Source organism: Rhinatrema bivittatum, chromosome 14, assembly GCF_901001135.1.
Source record: "Rhinatrema bivittatum chromosome 14, aRhiBiv1.1, whole genome shotgun sequence".
NCBI classification, from domain to species: Eukaryota; Metazoa; Chordata; class Amphibia; order Gymnophiona; family Rhinatrematidae; genus Rhinatrema; species Rhinatrema bivittatum.
The window spans coordinates 46,616,772-46,640,525 of record NC_042628.1 but is presented as its reverse complement, the minus strand read 5'-3'; the positions used below and the strand labels follow the sequence as shown (position 1 = coordinate 46,640,525).

Genomic DNA, 23,754 nt, shown 5'->3' with positions numbered 1-23,754 from the left:
GAAGAAATGTGAAATGAGCTTCTGACAGACAGACATTCCCTCCCCTGGCAGGCGAATGAGCGCTGCTGCTCAGAGCCTCAGTTCCCTGGGACGTGGCCCCTGCCATCCCTTGCAAATGTGCTCTTTGTAGAAGATCAGGCATGCATGCTGCTCAGGTGACTAACCAGCCCATGTCTGCAGACAGAGCGCCAGCAGCTGACAGTGCTGAAGCCTGAATGGATTTTCTCATTTTCAAATCAACCCTTGCAGAATCCAGTAGCAAATTCTGGGCATTTTTGTAAAACAGTACAAATGTTGTTTGATGCTAAATAATATATATGCCCTTTTACCCATCAACCAGGAGAGGCACAGTGACAGACCACATGTCTGGGCATGAACACGAGGGTGTTTGAAATTGTCCGTGGATGGCATCAGTGCAAAAAAAACTGCAAAAAGCAAGCAGTGCTGCCCCAATACATAAACCCAAAGGAGGAAGTGAAAGCTGTACTTCCTAAATAAGATAATCCAGCATTTTTCAACTCTGACCTTTATCAGACTGAGGTCATTTTCAATAGAGTAAGTGCCAGGTCCATGCACCCTCTTCCCCCCAAGTTTGATCTGCATCGGTGAATTTTCTCCGAAGTTACTGTGCCTCCCGACAGATGAATATATTGAAACAGTCCTTACACACTCTTTTACATGATTTGACAAGTGCACCATCATGTGCTCTAAAATAAGGTTTCACTGCTTTGCATTTATGGTGTCTGTGGGAATACACAAAATTTACATATTATTGATCGCTGAACGATTAGTGGTATTCAGGAAGTGTATTGAACTCAGACTTGATCCTACAAGTGCTGGTTTAACAAGAGCGATGCAGAATGTTTTCAAAATGTAAAAGGCAATGGTAATGCTTTCTGCATATCAATGATAATTGTACCCTTTATTCATCATTCTTTAATTCTTAGGAAGGGTAATTTTCAACAGCATGCGTAGGGTTAAAGTCTGGGGGGGGGGGGGGGTACAAATTATCCACAGACTTCAGCCCAATTTTTCAGAGAGGGTTTATGCATGCAAGTGCATGTTGAAAATTCCCAGCCTGTGCCAGCGTGCACGCGTGCACACACGCACACCAAGTTTCACCGGCGCCCGAGCAGGCTTAACCTGCTGCGAGTGCACTGATGTGCATCCTTTCCAAAGTGGAAACTATAGCATGTCAGTGCTTTCCCCGCCACCCAATTCCACCCACTGGAACGCCTTCCATGACTATGGGGAACAGTGCGCATGAAATCGAGTTACACGTGTACTTTCTCTCGTGTGACACCCCCACACAAATACACATGATTTTCAAAAGCTGATTTCCACCCATAAACCGGCATTTATGCATGTAATTCCTTTGGAAACATATCTCCCTTATTGGCTCCCCTGTAGTTCCCCTAAACCTCTGGGAATAGTCACATTCAGATCATAGAATACATGTCATCAGTTCACTCTGTGTCTGTGATGTCATTTATGATGTCAAAGCCAATACGGACCAACCATGAGCAGAGTGATTGAGGTAACACTGACAGTGTTTCAAGAAGAAGATTTAAGGGTCTTGTCGGGGAACGGGTTACAGAATTTAGAGAAAAATACTCTCTGTCCTCCGCCCCAGCAGAAGACCCAGATTCGATTCTCAGTCCTGATTCCTGTTCCTGCGGATGGGGATCCTGCAGAGGGAGCATTCACAGTCGTCCGTCCCCCCCCCCCCCCCCACAGAAAGGAACCCCAGCCACCATTAAATAGTGAAACTTACTGGCTGGTAGTTCAGAGAGAACTACAGTCTCTGCCTCAGCCGAAGAATTGCTGCTGTGATGGCTGGATTAGACAGGAGGAGAACTGGGATTAAAAATGGGGAAAAATCCCAAGAAGCCATGGAACAGGAGTGGTTCCACGAGACCGGAGAAGAGTGGTGGTGGTGGTCCTGCTTCACAAGCCTGGTAGCAGAGAGGAGGCCGGAAACTAAAGGCCGCTTTGCCTCACATCGCTGGTAAGAAAATTAATGGAGACGCTGCTGAAGGAAAAGAAAGTGAACTATCTACAATCCGGTGAGTTGCTGAACCCGAGACAGCATGGATTCACCAGGGGAAGGTCCTGTCAGACAAATCTGATTGATTTTTTGATTGGGTGACTAGAGAATTGAATTGAGGAACAGCGCTAGATGTGACCTACTTGGATTTCAGCAAAGCTTTTGATACAGTCCCGCATACGAGGCTTGTAAATAAAGTGAGAAGCTTGGGAGTGAGCGCCAAGGTGGTGGCGGGGAATACAAACTGGTTGACTGACAGGAGACAGCGTGCGATGGTAAATGGAACCTACTCTGAAGAGAAAACGGAGTTAAGTGAAGTTCCACAATGATTGGTATTGGGACCGGCTCTGTTCAATATCTTTGAGTGACATTGTGGAAGGGATATTAGGAAAAGTTTGTCTATTTGTGAATAATTCTAAGATTTGCAAAGCGTGGACACGTCTGAAGGAGTAGAGAGAATGAAATGTGATTTAAGAAAACTTGAAGAATGGTAGAAGGTTTGGCAGCTGGGATTCAATGCCAAGAAGTGCAGAGTCATGCATCTGGGGTTCGGCAATCCAAAAGAGCTTTATGTGATGGGCAGTAAAAGACTAATGCACACAGACTGGGAGAGGGATCTTGGCATGATAGTGTCTGATGATCTGAAGATGGTGAAGCAATGTGACAAGGCGATAGCTACAGCCAGAAGAATGCTGGGCTGCACTGAGAGAGGAATAATCAGTAAGAAAAAATAGGTGATAGTCTCCTTATACACGTCCTTGGTGAGGCCTCACCTGGAGTACTGTGTTCCGTTATGGAGTCCATATCTCAAAAAAGATAGAGACAGAATGGAGGCAGTGCAGAGAAGGGTGACCAAAATGATGTGGGATAAGCATTGAAAGACTTATGAGGAGAGGCTGAAGGATCTAAATATATATACCCTAGAAGAGAGGAGGTGCAGGGGAGATATGATACAGACCTTCAAATACCTGAAAGGTTTTAAATGATGCACGAACTCTGAACCTTTTCCACTGGAAAGAAGTCAATAGAACTATGCATCATAAAATGAAACTCCAGGGGGATGACTTAGAACCAACATCAGGAAATATTTCTTCATGAAGAAGGTGGTGGATGCCTGGAATGCCCTTCTGGAGGAAGCAGTGAAGACGAAAACAGTCAAAGACTTCAAAGGGGCATGGGATAAACACTGTGGATCCCTAAAGGCTAGAGCAGGGGTCGGGAACCCATGGCTCGCGAGCCAGATATGGCTCTTTTGAGGGCTGCATCTGGCTCGCAGACAGTCGCCACACTTTCCCGCTGACCCAGCTGCTCCCCGGTCCTCCTCCGCCCGGGCTTAAAATGCTGTCAGCCCGGGCGGAACGCGGCAGGACAGCTGGAGTCAGCGGCACCGGCGTGCTCTCTTCGCCCCCCCCCCCCCCCGCGGCCCAGAAGAGGAAGTGAAGAGTATCGGGTGCCTGCGCGGCAAGAAGAGGCCACGCTAGTGCGCTCGGCATCGGCCTGAAGAAAAGAAGACTGCAGCGCGGCTCGGAGGAAAATGAAGAGGTTCAGCCGCGGCCGATGGGACTCCGCCTCCGCGAGGGCTGAAAATGAAGAGGTTAGCGTTGGGAGGAGGCTGCTGCTGCCGCGAGTTCCCGGGGTGGGGGTGGGGGGGAGAGTGAATGAGCGAGCAAGCATGTGTGTTTGCTCGCTCATTCACTCTGTCTCTCCCTCACCCCGGGAACTCGCGGCGGCAGCAGCAGCCTCCTCCCAACGCTAACCTCTTCATTTTCAGCCCTCGCGGAGGCGGAGTCCCATCGGCCGCAGCTGAACCTCTTCATTTTCCTCCGAGCCGCGCTGCAGTCTTCTTTTCTTCGGGCCGATGCCGAGCGCACTAGCGTGGCCTCTTCTTGCCGCGCAGGCACCCGATACTCTTCACTTCCTCTTCCGGGCCGCAGGGGGGCCTGTGTGTGTGTGAGTGAGTGAGAGATTGCATGTATGTGAATGATTGAGAGCCTGTACATGTGAAAGAGAGTATGTCTGTGATTGAGAGCCTGCCTGTGAGAGAGAGAGAGAGAGCATGAATGTAAGTTTACCATTGGGAACCTGTATGTGTAAGTTTGTGATTGAAAACCTGTTTGTGTGAAAGAGTGTGTGTGTATGATTGAGATCCTTTGTGTGTGAGAGAAATCATGTGTATGTATGATTAAGAGCCTGTGTGTATAAGTAAGAGAGAGATCATGTGTGTCTGTGTGTGATTGAGAGCTGATTTAGGTGAGGGAGCATGTGAGTATGTGATTGAGAGCCTGTGTGTAAATGAGAGAAAGAGAGGACATGTTTGTAAGCATGTGAATGAGTCTGTGTGTGAGAGAAAAAGACAGCATGTATTTATGTGATTGAAAGCCTGTGTGTGTGTGTAAGCGTGAAAAGATAGACAGCATGTGTGTAAATGTGTAATTAAGAGCCTATATAAGTGAGTGAGAAAAAACATGTATATGTGAGTACTGAGAGCATGTGTGTATAGGTGTGTCATTGAGAGCCAGTGTGAGAGAGAGCGCTGGTATGTGACTGAGAGAGGAGAAAGTTCCAAGCAAACCACCCCACCTCCTGCTAATTCAGAACAATCTCAGGACACCTGGATATCAAACGTTCCCAGGTATGCAGAGCAAAAAAATGTTTGTATCCTTATTATTTTTCATTACTGGGTCTTTGTGTCTGCTATTTTGAAATATTTTGTTGGTATCTGGAAATGTTTTATATGTGTTTTTAATTATTGGATATTCCACTCATTAGCTGTTTCGAAATATGTTCTTTTTGTTAGTACAGTTTTACTGCTGATGATTTTATATTTCTTGATTTGTTTTATAAGGATGGGTGATGTTTCTTTTTTCCTTTGTTACACTGCATACAGAGACTCTGGCTTGTTGCAGTTTCCAATTCATTTTTTTCTGTATGCTTCTTGTTATGCGTTTTGGTCTCTTTATTCTATGTTAGGTGAGGGACAGCACGTGATTCAGGTGAGGTTTTCTGCTGGCGTGTAGTTTCTGTGTAGGACTCTATAGCAGCCTAACTTGGTCCGTTTTCCTAATAGGAGATGTATTGGTGTCTTAAGGCCTGGTGTAATATTTTCAGAGACTTATTGTACTTTAAAAGTGTGATCTTACATAAAATGCGCACATTTACTTATATTTAGTGTTAAACATATTGTATGGCTCTCATGGAATTACATTTTAAAATATGTGGCGTTTATGGCTCTCTCAGCCAAAAAGGTTCCTGACCCCTGGGCTAGAGGATGGGAATGAAGAAAAGGACACTTGGGGGTAATTTGCTGGGGCAGAGGTTACTATCCTCAACCAATAAGCCTTGATGCTTTTGGTGCAACTGCATCATTGCTTTCTGTTTCAACAGCAGGGAGAAAAGGGGAGTTGGATTCAGACAACAACCAAAGAGTGCCCCGTCTTTTACCGTCTGAGGAACTGATAAGCATGGGGATAACCTGTACAGAGCAGCAGTTACTGCCCTCAACAGAAGGCATGGAATTACTACCTTTAACCAAAAAGCCTTGATGCTTTTGATGCAACTCTATCATCGCTCTCCTGACTTTTACGGGCTGGGGTACTGATACACGTACATAATGAAAAAGCACAGGGCCGCTTCTACATAAGTAAAGAACATCAAGCAGCATTGTCTGAATTTCAAGAAGGCTCCTCACCCAGTAAAAATGTTGCTAGCAGTACATTTTTATGGGTTATCATAAGGTTTGGCGATAACTGCACGGAGAGGCAGCCACTACCATAAGAAGCTTGCTGGCAGACTGGCTGGACCATTTGGTCCTTTTCTGCCATCATTATTATGTTACTATGACAGCCTAAGGTGCCTCACCCTCAGTCCCTTCGTCATCAATGGCAATGAAGGGGTTAGGGCAGGTTCTGAATGGGTTGGAAACCTAAGGAGTGGGAGGTTTCTGCTGTAGAAGGAGAATTTTCATTGATACCATGATACTTGTGTGTGCATTTCTGAAATACACTACAGTATTCATGGATACCATATTATTTTTAAAATAAAAATGTATTCTGTACTTATCCCAAAAGTACACACAGCAGGAAGTAATACATAGATAACAGGCATATTTTATTGCACAGTAAGTTTAAAAAAAAAAAAATCTTTAAGCAGTTCCTGTCCAATTGCTCTGGGTCCTTGCATGCTCATAAAGTACTAAAGGTCAGGAGATCCAGGAAAGGTAATCCTGCACTGTTTGCTCTGTGCCCATTGCAGATACAGAGTCACTGTGCAGGACAGAACTAGACCACAGCCATTTCCTGGAGTCACTTTACAGACTGTGTGGGAATGGGCTGCACAGGACCTACTTTACTGGCAGACCTGAGACTGCAAATACCAGCTTCCAAATCGTTTTTCCTTAGTTAAAACAAGGCATTTATGCAGACAGGTATTTATAGTGACAATAAAGACCTCCGTAATAGTCAGACAATGACCAGGACAGAGTAAACAGCCTCAATCTCATCGTGTGTATTTTGAACTTTTCCCAGGCCATTACAGTCAGAAGAATGGAGAAAGCTTTAAAGCTTCGGTCACCATGCACAAAGCAGGTATAAAGTACCATACCTGGGAACTTTTGCCTTCCGATCACCATGAGATTGGCTTGGATTACAGCTGGTAGGAAAATGGCTTACAACAGGACAAGCTCCATCCTTGCCTTTGCTCATGCAAATTTCACAGTCCAGAGAGGCACCACTATGACCAGGACTGTGAAAATGTGCCATCTTTAGCTATCGCAAAATGTAACCCTACTCATCACCAATTCTACCAGCATTCAACAGGAACAAACTTCCCAGATGTAAAACATCCCCCAGGCAGATGCCAGCCCTCATAAACCTGCTAACTTCAGAGTTTTAGCAAAGTGAAAGAGGCTTCTTTTTTGCAGGCTAACAGGAGAGTAGCACTGTACATTTCACATGCCTAAAATATTTACCTTCACCCCTTCCATTTGCAAACTGTCTATTTCATCTTGCAGGTTCTGTAGCTGATGCAGTAAATTAGCCGGAATGTTGATGTTGGCTGGAAACAAAAGACAAAATCTGATCTAATGATGACAAACATTTTGCAGTTAGACAGCAACGATAAAGGCACAGAACAGATCTGTGGTTGTGGAATCCCTGCCCCAAAGGACACAGAAACATAGCCAGAGTGCAATGTTTGCAGCAGCTTCCATGGGTAAAAAGAACTTTAAACACGTGGCTAACAGCGGTGAGATTTGCAAGGGCTTACCTATGTCTGTCGCCTGATTTCTTAGCTCCTTTTCCAGCTCAACAACTTGCTTATGCAGGTCCTCATATTTTTGTGGAATCTGCCCCAAGTAATTGAGCACCTCTTTGGCTTTCGTCTGCTTCTGCTCGTCATTGAGCGGTACCACTGGTAGCTGTAGCACAGCACAACAAACACACAGTTTACAGGGGACACTTCCTTGCACCTGAGCATCCCAAAAGCTAATTTCTGTGCAGCTGATAGAAAGGAAACATCCCTGTGACCAGCTGGAATCGGGCTCCACCTAATACAGTACTGGACTCAAATTCGGAAGAACTCCTGCATGCATCTGAATAGCTCTTCTACCACTGGTTTGCTGAGTAATTCTTGGCAAGTAACTTTTACCTCCCTATGCCTGGCTCTGTCTAACTGTAATAAGAATTAATAATCAGAGCACATCAGGAGTGACAAAAACAGTAAATCTAGTTGAGGTCTTTTTGTGGCATGTGGTGAATGATGGCACTATGGAATAAGATCGTATTCACTCTTATTTGACTTTTCTTTTTTGTTACTGTATATTGAGGTCACTTCTGAGACCTTTTGCACTGGATCTCTTCACGTTGTGGGCTACTCCGCAGGGAGCTTCCCTTTGAAAACTGGCTTTGGGGCCCATGAGGACAGAGTACCCGTGGACCCACAGGCACCACTGGGAGTATGAAAATTGCCCTCCCCATTGCTAAAATCTGCACTGGGGCCTGATTCATGATGCTCTTCCCCCATGGACTCAGAATGGGAAATAACCTTTCGGCAGGAATTCTCAACGCATGCAAATCTATCTATCCTGAAAACCGGACTGGCTAGCTTTGTGCTGAGGACTGGGTTGAGAGCCACTGAGCTGAGTATCTAACACATTTCCAAGCACCCCGAGATGTCAGACTTTTAGCAGCCTTATCTAAGTGAGCAGCTTTCCTTTAATGTGCATGCACTAAGGGGTAGATTTTATAATTTTGTGCGAGCGCGTACTTTTGTTCGCGCACCAGGCGCGAACAAGAGTACGCGGGATTTCAATAGATACACGCTAGCCGCGCGTATCCATTAAAATCCGGGATCGGCGCGCGCAAGGCTGCCGATTTTGGGCAGCCTGCGCGCGCCGAGCCGCGCAGGCTGCCCAAAATCGGAGCGGCCTCAGAGGGAACTTTCTTTCGCCCTCCCCTCACCTTCCCCTCCCTTCCCCTACCTAACCCACCCCCCTGGACCTATCTAAACCCCCCCTCCACCTTTATCGCTTGATTTACGCCTGCCAGAGGCAGACGTAAATCTGCGCGCGCCAGCAACCCGCTGGCACGCCATCACCCGACCCGGGGGCTGTTCCGGAGGGCGCGGCCATGCCCCTGGAACGCCCCCGGGCCGAAACCACGCCCGCGGCACCGCCCCCGAAACGTCATGTCACCCGCGCCACGCCCCGAAACGCCGCATCACGACCGCCATGCCCCCCGACACGCCTCTCCATGCAAGCCCCGGGACTTGCGCGCGCCGCCAAGCCTATGCAAAATAGGCTCGGCACGCGCAGGGGGGGTTTGGGGTAGGTTTTCGGGGGGTACGCGTGTATCCTACGCACGTACCCCTTTGAAAATCTACCCCTAGATGTGATGCCATTTATACACCTAATCCTGCACCAATTACTGAAGCATCTAAACAGAAAGGCATTTTGGCTGGGAATATTCCTATAACTTTTTGCTACATTCTACCAACAATTTATACTTAATTTAGATTTTAAAAAATTCTTACTTTTGACTGTAAACATTTTTAAAGACATATTACAAGTCCTCTGCGATCTGATTCATCAAGCTCTTTTCCCATGGACAGAAAATGGGAAAAGGTCTTGGTGAATCAGGCCCCTGACGTCTTAAGAATTCCCACAAAGCCTCAGCGATGACCATTTCATATTGCAAATGTTTTGCACAATGTACATTCTTCTCTTTTCATTGCAATCATGTTTTCTTGACTGGGTTTTTTTTTATGTTTTGGGGGGTTACTCATTATTCATTTCAGACTTCAGTTTGTAGGTATAAGTACATGGAACTTTTTGTTTTCATTGCAAGTTAGAATCTTCTACTGGAAGAGAAAATAATTGGCTTTGTATTCCAACAACTGAACTGATTGTGGTCAAAAGTGCTTTTCAATGTGCGTGTGCAGGGCATTTTTTTTACAAGCACATACACTGCTTTAGCCTCCTCAGCCCATGGCACTACAAGCAGGTGCAACGTCCCAGCCACTTTTAATATGCCCACTTTATGCTAATCTTCAAAAGAGGAACAACAAAAGCAGTTCCTTTTGAAAATCAGTATGCAGTGCAATCACTGAAAGAGGCTGTATACTGTACAACTATGTGGGTGACTGAAAATTGCCCTCTTAAACATGGGGATTTTGAGCACCAAGATTAGATCACTAATCATCTTTGAAAATTTGCTTTCCCTTTATGGGCAGAATTTTCAAAGGCATTTACGTAAAAGTAACATAGTTTTATACAAGTAAATGGCTATTATAAAATTGCCTGGGGCTCAGTGTGCATAAAAGCAAGTTCGTAACCCAACTCACAACATACTTTTTAGCACAATAGGGAGAGGCATTCTAGGAGGAGGGAACAAAGTTGGGGATGGAGTTGGGACTTTTCAATTTAAAAAAAGGATGGGGGTAAAAGTGTTATGGGGTGGATTTCCATCTTTAAACAGGACTGAATTAGCCATGACATATGGGTGATATCCAGCAGCACTGAACAGACTCTTCTCTCCTAACTAGTAGAACTTTGAGCTCTACTGAGCATGTGTGGGAATTCCCACGTGCGCGTTGCTGTTGTGTCCCACGGCGGTAGCAGGCCACGACTGCGGTGGCGACCCGCCGCAGCAACCTCCGGGGAAACCCCTGACCGGGTGTGCGGTGCCCCGGCGCGAGTCCCCGGCCTGACCATCACGGGGAGAGCCGTCCCTGCTCTGCCCCGCGCCGTTCTGCAGTCATTTCCTCCGCGGAGGAAATCAAAGATGGCCACCGCCATCTTTAGGCGCGAGGCCGCGCCCCCTTCACCAATTTAAAGGGACCTGATCCCTTTAACAACCTCACCTGTCCTGGATCAGCCTGAGCAGAGGAAGTATTTAAGGGAGCTTCCTCTGCTCATTCTCTGACTTGGCAACGTCCTCCAGCATTGTCTTGTCTGCTTACCTCGGTGAGTTCTTGAGCTTGGATCCCTGTTCCTGTTTCGGCTTGGTCTTCCTGGTTCCTGAATTTGGATTGGCTTCGGTACTTCTCTGATGTGCGACTCGGATTGGCAAGCAGTAATTCTCTGGTGTGACCTCGGACTGGCGTTGATCCCTTGGTGTGTGACTGGCGTTGATCCCTTGGTGTGTGACTTCGGCCTGGTAAGCGACGACTCTCTGGCACCTGATCTTGGACCCCTCCTGGACTCCGTCTCCAAGGGCCGCATAAGTCGCAGCGGTCTGGGTCTCTACGGGCTCCTCCTGGGGGGACCGCAGACTTCCAGGGGTGAAGATTCAGCTCCTCTCTTAGGCTCTTCATCTGTCTGTAGTCGTCTCCGCCTCCAGAACCGAGGGTCAACTGCGCTCCTCTTCTGTTCTGCCTCGCCACCCGACGAGAGAACCTACGGGATCTCCGCAAGGTATTCCATCCTCTCATCGGCCCAAGGGTCCACAAACCTGAGCTTAACAGATTGCCAAGTCCATGGACCCGGCGGAGGTATCTGCCCGCCAGGCCATTCCCGGAATGGCCCAACGCCTGAAGGATCAACAACAGACCCTCGACGCCCTGGTCACGGCAGTACAAGGACTGACCCAACGCCTCGAGGCATTAGGGCCCTCGAATCCTACTTTGCCGTCTCCACCTGGGGCTCAAGGAGGTCGCCCAATCCAGCCACATACTGTCCAGGGCTCCAGGGACGACCAGGGGTCAGAAACGCCCACTCAACTCCCGGCGCCCTCTCGATACGCCAGAGATGCGAAGTTATGTCGAGGATTCCTCAGCCAGTGCCAGGTCCATTTTTCCATGTTGCCTGCACAGTTCCCCAGCGACCTGGTCAAAACCAGCTACATTATGTCCTTACTCGACGGCAAGCCCCTGATATGGGCCTCTCATCTGTGGGAGAGAAGGGATCCCGTTTTCAAAGACTTAAGTCAGTTTCTGTCCGCCTTTCGACAGACTTTTGATGAACCCATCCGCAAGCCCACCGCGGTTTCGGAATTACTTCAACTACGACAGGGTACTCGGACCGTAACCGAGTACGCGACGGAGTTCCGCACCCTGGCCACAGAGCTAAATTGGAGAGAGGATTGTTTACACGGAATCTTCTTGGAAGGGCTATCCTCGCGCCTGCAGAATGAGCTAGCGGCAAAAGAACTCCCAGACGACCTCAATTGCATGATAGAGTTGGCCAATCGAGTGGATCGGTGGATGTGGTTTCGCCTTCCGGTAGTCAGGCCAGCGAGAAGGCCCTCATCTTCCTCCAAAAGTGCATCTGAAGCCCTTCGGGCACCCGCCGAGGAGCCCATGGAGTTGGGTCGTGGGAGAGTGTCTCCTCAAGAGCACTGGCGGCGTGCGAAAGAAGGACTTTGCTTTTATTGCGGCACGGCAGGCCATCGGATAGCCGCCTGTCCAGTACGACCGGAAAACTCTCGGGCCTAGGACCAGAAGGAGGTCTCGTCCTGGGCCGTACCGCACCCGCACCTCCGCTAATGCTGCCAGTGGCATTAACCTCGACTGATGAGGAGTTCCACACACTAGCCCTAGTGGACTCCGGCGCTGGTGGAAATTTTATTATGAAAAGCTTAGTGGATCATCTAAAGATTCCACAAGTTTGTCTTCCTGCCCTGATGGTCATTTCATCGATTCAAGGGAAACCTCTTCCCGAACGGGTCACACACACCAGAATTCCTCTCCCACTACAGGTTGGGGTACTGCATCAAGAACAGATGTCATTTTATGTCCTGGAGTACTCCATCCACCCGATCGTCTTAGGTCTCCCCTGGCTCCAGGAGCATGAGCCCCAGTTCGATTGGAGGACTTTGCAGCTAGCTCGTTGGGCCCGAGCTGTCACGACAACTGCCTCTGCTCTGTAGTTCCACCATCTTGTCCCATTGCTTCCACCAGTCTTCCAAACTTGCCAGCCCCTTATGCCGCATACGCGGACGTTTTCTCGAAGAAAAGGGTAGAGATTCTTCCTCCCCATCGGAAGTTCGATTGCACCATCCAGCTCCTTCTTGGTACCGAACCGCCTCGGGGTCGCACCTACACCCTCTCACCCGCGGAGACGCAGGCTATGAGCGAGTATATCAAGGAGAATCCGGAGAAGGGCTTTATCCGGAAATCCAAATCCCCGGCCGGGGCTGGTTTCTTCTTTGTCGCAAAGAAGGACGGGAGTCTTCATCCCTGTATCGACTACCGGGGCTTAAATGCCATCACGGTCAAGGATCGTTACCCGTTACCCCTTTATCTCGGAGCTCTTTGACCGGCTACAAGGGGCAAGGATCTTTTCCAAATTAGACCTTCGAGGGGCCTACAACCTCAACTGAATTAAAGAAGGTGATGAGTGGAAGACGGCCTTCAATATCCGAGACGGCCACTACGAGTATTTAGTGATGCTGTTCGGGCTTCGTAATGCTCCCATGGTGTTCCAGAACACCATCAACGAGATATTCCGTGATCTCCTGTACAAGTGCGTAGTAGTATACTTGGACGACATTTTAGTATTTTCGGATTCCCTGACAATGCACCGTCAACACATCATTCAGGTGTTGCAACGTCTCTGAGAACACCAGCTATACGCAAAATTGGAGCAGTGCCACTTTGAGAAGGAGTCCCTTCCTTTCTTGGGATACATCATCTCCAACGAAGGCTTCAGTATGGACCCTCAGAAGCTGCAAGCCATTCGGGAATGGCCCCAGCCGTCCGGACTGAAGGCGCTCCAACAATTCTTGGGGTTCGCAAATTATTATCGCTCATTCATTTCCCACTATGCATCCTTAGTGGCCCCGATGACGGCCCTGACCCGGAAAGGCGCAAATCCCAAGGAGTGGCCTCCGGGAGCGGAGATCGCCTTTCATCGCCTCAAGGAGGCATTCCTGCAGCAACCATGCCTTCGACATCCAGATCCGCAACGGCCGTTCATCATTGAGGTAGATGCCTCATCGGAAGGCATAGGGGCCGTTCTGAGTCAGATGTCTGATACTCACAAACTTCGTCCGTGTGCCTTCCTCTCGCATCAGTTTTCCCCGGCGGAGAGAAATTACGCCATAGGCGATAAGGAGTTGCTGGCGATCAAGGTCGCCCTCGAGGAATGGCATCCCTGGCTAGAGGGGGCACAATATCAATTCACCGTCTACATGGACCACAAGAATCTTGAATACTTGCACTGGGCACAACGACTCAACCCCCGGCAAGCACGCTGGGCTCTGTTTTTTTACCCGGTTTAATTTTGTGCTCCGCTACAGACCGGCAGAGAAGAATGCCAAGGCAGACGCCCTATCACGGGTATTCGAATCAACGGAAGGTTCTGAGGAACCGCGATTCATCATCGACCCATCTCGCATCCTTTTGTCGGCTACTAATATCGTCCCTCCTGGGAAGACTCTGGTTCCGCCAGGCCTGCGGAAACAAGTATTGGCATGGGCTCACGATTCCCATTGTTCTGGTCACCCAGGACAATCTCGGACCCTACAAAATCTGCGCCGCTATTATTGGTGGCCAAAAGTCAACAAGGACGTCCGGGAGTACGTGGAGTCCTGTCAGGCCTGCGCCCGCCATGAGAGAATCTTCGGTTCAACCCCGGGCCTACTTCAGCCGCTACCCTGCGCCGTCTGAACCATGGATCCATGTGGCTACCGACTTCATTGTAGACCTGCCACCGTCCAGCGGCAACACAGCTATTTGGGTGGTCATCGACCGTTTTAGTAAAATGGCGCACTTCGTGCCATTGCCAGGATTGCCACCTGCTCCGCAACTGGCTCAGCTGTTTGTCCAACACGTCTTCAGGCTTCATGGCCTCCCTAAAAGCATCCTCTCGGATCGTGGACCACAATTCACTGCCAAGTTTTGGAGGGCCCTTTGTTTGAAGTTCGACGTTACGTTAGACAATACGTCCGGGTACCATCCTCAGACCAATGGTCTTGCTGAAAGAACTAACCAGATGTTGAAACAATTCCTCTGACTATACGTCAACGAGAAACAAGATGACTGAGCTAGTCTGCTACCCTGGGCCGAATTCGTGCTAAATTCCAATATCTCCACGGCAACAGGATCCCCCCCATTTCAGATAGTTTATGGGAAACAGCCACGACCGCCACTGCCTGTCCCCACCACAGTGATGTCTCCAGTAGCCCAGCTCTCGGCTGAAGAGCTGCATCGCCTCTGGTTATCCACGAAGCGTGCCCTGATCAAGGCCGGTCAGGCAGCTAAGAAGTACGCGGACCAGCGCAGGAGGCCATACCCTCCTCTTCGACCGGGCCAAAAGGTTTGGTTAAGTACGCAATTTATCCGTCTGAAGCTGCCATTGTCATGACTGGCTCCGCGATTCATCAGGCCGTTCCCCATCATCCAGCAAGTGGGTGCAGTCTCATATCAACTTCGCCTCCCTCCGTCTCTCAAGATACACAATACCTTCCACTTCTCTCTCCTGAAACCTCTGTTATTGTCATGGCCCTCCAGCACGCCTCCAACTCCCCAACCTGTTGCCTCTGAAGATGACCTCACCTACCAGGTTTGGGAGGTCCTGGATGTAAGAAAACATCGCAAAAGGTGGGAGTATCTGTTGGCATGGGAGGGTTTTGGCCCCGAAGAAAATTCCTGGGAGCCGATGGCTAACATCCTGGATCAGAGCCTCTTGGACCAGTTCCACCCGGCTAAACCCAGGCCTCCGGGGAGGCGCTCTAAAGAGGGGGGTACTGTTGTGTCCTTTTAAACCCCATCTCTACATGGTGAGATGCGGGGTTCACTTCCCTTAATTAGGGGGCCTTTCACCACCATAACCCTCCATCATCCACTTCCCCCCCCCCTCTATCTTCCCACACAATAATACCCTCTCCAAACCTGAAACAAGTCACATTGCTTCGATCTAGACTGTTATAAATTGCTCAAACACCACTTTACGATGTCACCCCGACACAATGTAAATTGCCATAAATCCTTGTTGCAATGTAAAATGTTTTTGTTTTAAACCCTCAAATTACCTCATTACTATGTAAACCCATATTCATATGACATTATAAATGTTACTGTGATTTACTACCATCCTATATATTTTTAATTGTTATAATCTATACTCATCTCCTTCGTTGCTAGACAAGTTACCATGTTAAATGTTACAATGTAAAACAAGGCAAGTTACCATGTTAATTATTTCATGTAAAATAAGGCACTCTGCCCTATTCACCGAGTTATATGTAAACCGATGTGATATCTCGATCGAATGTCGGTATATAAAAGCAAATAAATAAATAAATAAATAAATAAATAAATCATGTTACTCACAACTCTGTAAACCACTTGCATAAGAATATAAGAAGTTGCCATACTGGGTCTGAATGAGGGTCCATCAAGCATAGCATCTTGTTTCCAACAGTGGCCAATCCAGGATACAAGTATCTGGCAAATACCCAAACATTAAATAGATCCCATGCTACTAGTGCCAGTAAAAAGCAATGGCTATATCCTATATCAGATTGACTAATTGCAGTTTATGGAATTCTCCTCCAGGAACTTGTTCAAACCTTTTTTAAACTCAAATAAGCTAATCGCCTTAATCACATTCCAGAGCTTAATTATGTGTTGAGTGAAAAAGAATTTTATTTGATTTGTTTTAAATGTGCTATTTGCTAACCTCATGGCGTACCCCCTAGTCCTTGTATTATTTGAAAGAGTAAACAACCGATTTACATTAACTTGTTCTAGTCCTCTCATGATTTTATAGACCTCCATCATATCCCCCCTCAACTGTCTCTTCTCCAAGCTGAACAGCCCTAACCATTTTAGCCTTTCCTCATAGGGGAGCCATTCCCTTTATGAATTTGGTCACCATTTTCTGTCCCTTCTCCAGTGCATCAATATCTTTTTTGAGATGTGGCAACCAGAGTTGAACACAGTACTCAAGGTGTGGTCTCACTATGGGGCGATATAGAGGCATTAAGACATTCTCTATTTTATTCACCATTCCCTTCCTAATAATTCCTAATATTCTCAAGATCCCTCACTCCCACCTCCCCTCTCCACCTTCCCTCCTGCCTTCCTCCCTCCTACCTTCCTTCCCTCCAGCCTTCCCCCTCTCCTGCCTCCCTTCCCCCCGCCACCCCTTGCTTTATAACCTCACCAGTAAACTTATGTTAACTTGTATTTTTGTCGCTAATACCAATTCTATATATATTTAATACAATACTTATTTACTCTCAAGTTATTTAATAGTCATTTATTACCTATACTATATATTTGTATATTTATTTATTATTATTCCTTTGTACTCCCAAGAGAAATAGTATTTAGTTTATTGCTATCATCCTGCAATTATTATGCTCATGGTTTAACCTAGTCCAATCACAGAACTTGGAATATCTTTGTTCACCAGTTAATTTGCAAAGTTTAACCCGCTAATTATCTTTAAAATACGAAAACGTTTAATGGTTTATTGTCACTGTTCAATGCTCCTTGTAAAAAGTTTAACCCGCTAATTGTTTTTAAAATACGAAAACGTTTTATGGTTTATTGTTACTGTTCAATGTTCCTTGTAAAAAGCCCCGGTCGGACCCCCAGACCAGGGCAACTTATCGTTTCATGTAAACTGGATTGATTTGTATTGTATACAGGAATTCCGGTATATAAAAATTAAAAATAAATAAATAAATAAATATTCTGTTTGCATTTTTAACTTTTGCAGCACACTGAGCCGACGATTTCAATGTATTATCCACTATGATGCCTAGATCTTTTTCTTGGGTGGTAACTCCTAACGATCTGGAAATGAATACGACGTGTGAGGTTATCAAATTTGCGGAAGATACAAAATTATTCAGAGTAGTTAAATCACAAGCAGATTATGATACATCACAGGAGGACCTTGCAAGACTGAAAGATTGGGCATCCAAATGGCAGGTGAAATTTAATGTGGACAAGTGCAAGGTGTTGCACATAGGGAAAAATAATCCTTGGTGTAGTTACATGATGTTAGGCTCCATATTAGGAACTACCACCCAGGAAAAAGATCTAGGCATGATAGTAGATAATACTTTAAAATCGTCGGCTCAGTGTGCTGCAGCACTCAAAAAAGCAAACAGAATGTTAGGAATTATTAGGAAGGGAATGGTTAATAAAATGGAAAATGTCATAATGCCTCTGTATCGCTCCATGGTGAGACCGCACCTTGAATACTGTGTACAATTCTGGTCGCCGCATCTCAAAAAAGATATAGTTGCGATGGAGAAGGTACAGAGAAGGGCAACCAAAATGATAAAGGGGATGGAACAGCTCCCCTATAAGGAAAGGCTGAAGAGGTTAGGGCTGTTCAGCTTGGAGAAGAGACGGCTGAGGGGGGATATGATAGAGGTCTTTAAGATCATGAGAAGTCTTGAACGAGTAGATGTGAATCGGTTATTTACACTTTCGGATAATAGAAGGACTAGGGGGCATTCCATGAAGTTAGCAAGTAGCACATTTAAGACTAATCGGAGAAAATTCTTTTTCACTCAACGCACAATTAAGCTCTGGAATTTGTTGCCAGAGGCTGTGGTTAGTGCAGTTAGTGTAATTGGGTTCAAAAAAGGTTTGGATAAGTTCTTAGAGGAGAAGTCCATTAACTGCTATTAATTAAGTTTACTTAGGGAATAGCCACTGCTATTAATTGCATCAGTAGCATGGGATCTTCTTGGTGTTTGGGTAATTGCCAGGTTCTTGTGGCCTGGTTTGGCCTCTGTTAGAAACAGGATGCTGGGCTTGATGGACCCTTGGTCTGACCTAGCATGGCAATTTCTTATGTTCTTATGTTCTGAATAATTTTGTGTCATCAGCAAATTTGATCACCTCACTTGATGTTCTCCTTTCCAGATCATTTATAAATATATTAAAAAGCATTGGTCCAAGTACAGATCTCTGAGGCACTCCACTATTTTCCTCTGTCCACTGAGAAAAATTTCCATTTAATCCTTCTCCCTGTTTCTCTTCTTTTAACCAGTTTGTAATTCTCAAAAGTATATTGCCTCCTATCGCATGACTTTTTATTTTTCTTAGAAGCCTCTCATGAGGGACTTTGTCAAACACCTTTTGAAAACCTTAAGCCACATGTTTTTAACCTCTTAACAAAATGTAGCAGATTTTTGAGGCAAGAAATTCCTTTCCCTTTATTATTTTGGTCACCCTTCTCTGTACCTTTTCCAGTGCATCAATATCTTTTTTGTGATGCTGTGACCTGAACTGATCACAATTCTCAAGGTGCGGTCTCACCATGAAGCGATACAGAGGCATTATGACGTTCTTCATTTTATTCACCTTGGTTAACTCCATGCTGGCTGAGTTCCATTAAACCATGTCTATCTATATGTTCTGTGATTTTGTTCTTTATAATAGTTTCCACAATTTTTTCCAGCACTGAATTCAGGCTCAGCAGTCTATAGTTTCCAGATCACACTGGAGCCTTTTTTAAATACCAAGGTTACATTGGCCATGGCCACCTTCCAGTCTTCAGGTACAATGGATGATTTTAATGATAGGTTACAAATTACTAATAATAGATCTGAAATTTTATTTTTTATTTCTTTCAGAACTGGTGTATACCATTTGGTTCTGGCCTACTTCATCTTCTAGGTTCACCATAATTTGGTTTAGGTCATCTGAATCATCACTCTTGAAAATCATTTGCGGAATGGTATCTCCCCAACATCTTTATTAGTAAAGAATTCATTTAGTCTTTCCGCAATGCCCTTATCTTCACTAAGTGCCATTTTAACCTCTCAAACATCTAATGGTCCAACTGACTCCTTCACAGGCTTCTGTTGTGTTCGTGCCTGCTTTTGCCCTCACTCCACCCTCTCTACCTGTGTGGCGACTCCCTCCGTGCCTGATGGATGGCTTGATGCCGCGGCGTCTCCATGCTGCTTCTCCCCGGCGTCCCTGGGCCGGCTCAACGCTGCGGATCCGCCATGTTCCTGATGACGTAGGGCGCGTGCACTCGCGCACTACGAAGTATGTACCAGCAAGGGCGCGAACCTCAGGGGTGGCCCCCTGTATTGACATCATCCGCTTCCAACATAAAAGGTCTTTACTTTTGCTAACAGATTGAGTTAGCAAGGACTCCGATTGGACTAGCTCCGGCTGTCAAAAGACTACCTTGCACTCAAAGGATTGTTTGCGGGATTCCTTCGGACCCGCTTCACTCTTGCAGCATTGCCTCTCTGGACCTACCAGGGGTACCCGCTCCTCAGGGGCCTCATTCTCTTTCTCTATTTCAGATTACAGAAAGGAACCGGTACTCGCTCCTCGAGGGCCCATGTTCCTAAACCCTCTGAAGACTCTCCATTGCCTGGAAGCGATCACAAGAGACGGACATTGTGAGTTATTATTTCAGACTACAGATAGGAACCGGTACTCGCTCCTCGAGGACCTATGTTCCTGAACACTCTGAAGATTCTCTATTAACTAGAAGCTATTCCAGATATAGATTAGTGTGAGTGACCACTGCTCTCTCAGAGCTTCCCTGGAACCAGGTACTCGCTCCTCGAGGCCACGGGAGGATGAGGGCATAAACCCCTTCCGACCCGTGCTCCCTTCGGCGACTGAAAAACCGAGCCGTCTTTGCATTTCTCTGGGTCGCCATCAAGTCCAGGCGAGGTACGCCCCACCGAGCCAGGAGGCCCATGGCTTCCTCGGACAACTCCCACTCTCCAGGATCCAGATGCTGACGATTGAGAAAATCCGCCTGAACATTGTCAACTCCGGCTATGTGAGAAGCTGCCAGATGGACTAAATGGCGCTCCGCCCAATCCATCAGACGGTCGGCCTCTGCGACTACGGGACGACTCTTGGTACCCCCTGATGACTGATGTAAGCCACCGCTGTCGCATTGTCCGACAACACCTGCATGGACCGATGGCGAACCAAAGGAAGAAAACGGCGCAATGCCAGACGCACCGCCCTGGTTTCCAAGCGATTGATGGACCATTTCGCCTGTTGCCCCATCCAACTTCCCTGCACCGCCTGGGATTGACAAACCGCTCCCCAACCAGAGAGGCTGGCATCCGTCATCACTATCACCCATTGAGGTTCCTCCAGGTCCATACCGCGCTGCAGGGGGGTCGGAATCAACCACCACTGGAGACTGGACCGGGCAGGTTCATAAGAATATAAGAACATGCCATACTGGGTCAGACCAAGGATCCATGAAGCCCAGCATCCTGTTTCAAACAGTGGCCAATCCATGCCATAAGAACCTGGCAAGTACCCAAAATCTAAGTCTATTTCATGTTAAACACAGCTATACTAACTGTACTAACCACATCCTCTGGCAACAAATTCCAGAGTTTAATTGTGTGTTGAGTGAAAAAGAACTTTCTCCGATTAGTTTTAAATGTGCCACATGCTAACGTCATGGAGTGCCCCCTAGTCTTTCTATTATCTGAAAGAGTAAATAACCGATTCACATCTACCCGTTCTAGACCTCTCATGATTTTAAACACCTCTATCATATCCCCCCTCAGCCGTCTCTTCTCCAAGCTGAAAAGTTCTAACCTCTTTAGTCTTTCCTCATAGGGGAGCTGTTCCATTCCCTTATCATTTTGGTCGCCCTTCTCTGTACCTTCTCCATCGCAATTATATCTTTTTTTAGATGCGGCGACCAGAATTGTACACAGTATTCAAGGTGCGGTCTCACCATGGAGCGATACAGAGGCATTATGACATTTTCCGTTTTATTCACCATTCCCTTTCTAATAATTCCCAACATTCTGTTTGCTTTTTTGACTGCCGCAGCACTCTGAACTGACGATTTCAATGTGTTATCCACTATGACGCCTAGATCTCTTTCTTGGGTGGTAGCACCTAATATGGAACCTAACATTGTGTAACTATAGCATGGGTTATTTTTCCCTTTATGCATCACCTTGCACTTATCCACATTAAATTTCATCTGCCATTTCGATGCCCAATTTTCCAGTCTCACAAGGTCTTCTTGCAATTTATCACAATCTGCTTTTGATTTAACTACTCTGAACAACTTTGTATCATCTGCAAATTTGATTACCTCACTCGTCCAAGAGTGGAAATCAGATCTGGAACTCTTCAGACTTCGGATCCCAACGAGAAAGCAACGTTCTTTGCAAAGGCCTCATATGGGCGAAAGCCCAAGGGACTAGTTCCAGAGTAGATGCCATAGAACCAAGCACTTGCAAGTAATCCCACACTCGGGGTAACAGTAGGGGCAATAGCCGCCGAACCTCTGCTACCAGCTTGGTGGCCCGCTCCTCCGTGAGGAAGGCTTTGCCTATTGTCGTATTGAACCGAGCCCCAAGGAAGTTCAGAACCTAGGATGGAATCAACTGACTCTTGGTGTAAATGACGATCCACCCAAGAGATTGTAGCCGGCGGAGCACTGACTGAACCGTCGCTTTGCACAGCTTCTCCGACTTTGCCCGGATCAGCCAATCGTCCAGGCAGGGATGTACCAAAATCCCCTCCTTCCATAGCACAGCCGCTACAACCACCATCACCTTGGTGAATACGTGGGGAGCCGAGGCCAATCCGAACGGAAGGGCCTGGAACTGGTAATGATCGCCCAAAATCATGAACCTGAGGTACCAGCGATACTGCTCGTTGATCCCTATGTGAAGGTAGGCCTCTGTCAAGTCTAAAGAAGCCAAAAAGTTGCCCGAGTGGACGGCCGCAATGACCGAGTGGAGGGTCTCCATGTGAAAACGAGGCACCAGGAGTGCCTTGTTCACTTTCTTGAGATCCAAAATTGGGCGGAAGGAGCCCTCCTTCTTGGGGACCACGAAATATATGGAATATCTGCCGTTTCTGATCTCCTCCTGAGGGACTGGGACAATGGCCCCCAGGGCTTCCAGCCGATGCAGAGTCTGAGTTACCGCCGTTCGCTTCGCGTGAGACATGAAGGGCGACATCAAAAACAAGTCCCGCAGGGGGTAAGCAAAATCCAAAGCGTAACCGTGTTCGATGATGCCTAGCACCCACTGGTCCGACGTAATTTTGACCCATTCCTCGAGAAAGAGAGAGAGGAGGCCGCCTATCACAGGGACCGAGGAGTGGGTCAGCACACCTTCATTGTAAGGACTTACCCCCGGAAGATCCCGGAGGACCCCCGTCCCGGGGATCGCAGGCTTGGCCTTCTTCAAAAGGAAGAAGGCCAAGCCTGCGATCTCTGCGACGGCTGCCAGGACGTATAGGAAGAAGAGAAGGCCCTGCCCTGATGAAACCAGCGCTGGCCCCTGAACTTAGGGCGAGCCGAACCAAAGGTCCTAGGAGTTCTAGGCTTGTCATCCGGTAACTTGTACACTTTGTTTTCACCTAGGGACTTAATAAGGGCCTCCAGGTCCTCTCTGAACAAGAATTTCCCTTTAAACGGGAGATTGCCCAACTGAGTCTTGGAGGAAACATCGGCCGACCAGTTGCATAGCCACAGGAGCCTTCTGCCGAAACCGCAGATGCCATATTGCGCGACGACGCCCGCAGAAGATCATACAAGGCATCCGCTGTATAAGCCACTGCTGCCTCCATATTATCAGCTTGCTCAGCTTCCGCCGAAGGCAACTGCTGTGAGGTAAGCATCTGCTGTACCCATCTAAGGGTCGTCCTTTGCATGAAGCTACTGCACACCACCACCCGAACGCATAAGGCCGAGACCTCAAAGATGCGCTTGAGAAGGATCTTCAGTTTCCGATCCTGAAGATCCTTAAGGGTGGTCGCCCCTGCCACCGGGATGGTCATATGCTTAGTGACAGCCGAGACTGCCGCATCCACTTTGGGCACCTTAAGGACTGCTAAGGCGTCGTCTGGTAAAGGGTAACTCAAGTTTTCTCTCAAGTTTTTGGGTGAGAGGTCTGGGCTAAGTGGTGGGAGGGTCAAGGTGAAGCATCAGAGAGTCTGGGTGAACTGGTGGAGGTTCAGAGTGAAGTGCTGAAGACCTGGGTGAACTGATGGAGGTGTCAGCGAACTGGTGATTCCAAGCATGCATATAAGTATTTTCAGAAGTGGAGTGCGTGCATTATTGATAAATACATGTTGCCTCATATAACTCAGGGTTATAATTATTATGCATGTAAAATATATGCACGTAAATTTATAAAATGGCTAAAGTATGCATTTTCCTGCATTATAAATATATGCATGTGCTGAAACATACACATGTGCTTACGGGGCATAAACACATGGCATTTTATAAGCTGTGTGGCTCCTGCCATTCAGTTTACAAAATGCATTCA

General features: G+C 47.2%; 1 protein-coding gene across 4 annotated transcripts in view; it reads right to left on the bottom strand.

Moving 5' to 3' along the window:
- C14H16orf96 (chromosome 14 C16orf96 homolog) overlaps positions 1-23,754 on the bottom strand; it is a 147,634-nt gene that overhangs the window by 39,079 nt on the left and 84,801 nt on the right. For all 4 annotated transcript variants that reach the window (XM_029576458.1, XM_029576459.1, XM_029576460.1 and 1 more), the window contains 2 exons: positions 7,310-7,460; positions 7,014-7,099 (listed from right to left, as the gene is read on the bottom strand). In XM_029576458.1, the coding sequence (XP_029432318.1) occupies positions 7,014-7,099; positions 7,310-7,460 (237 nt within the window). The remainder of the gene's footprint in view (positions 1-7,013; positions 7,100-7,309; positions 7,461-23,754) is intronic.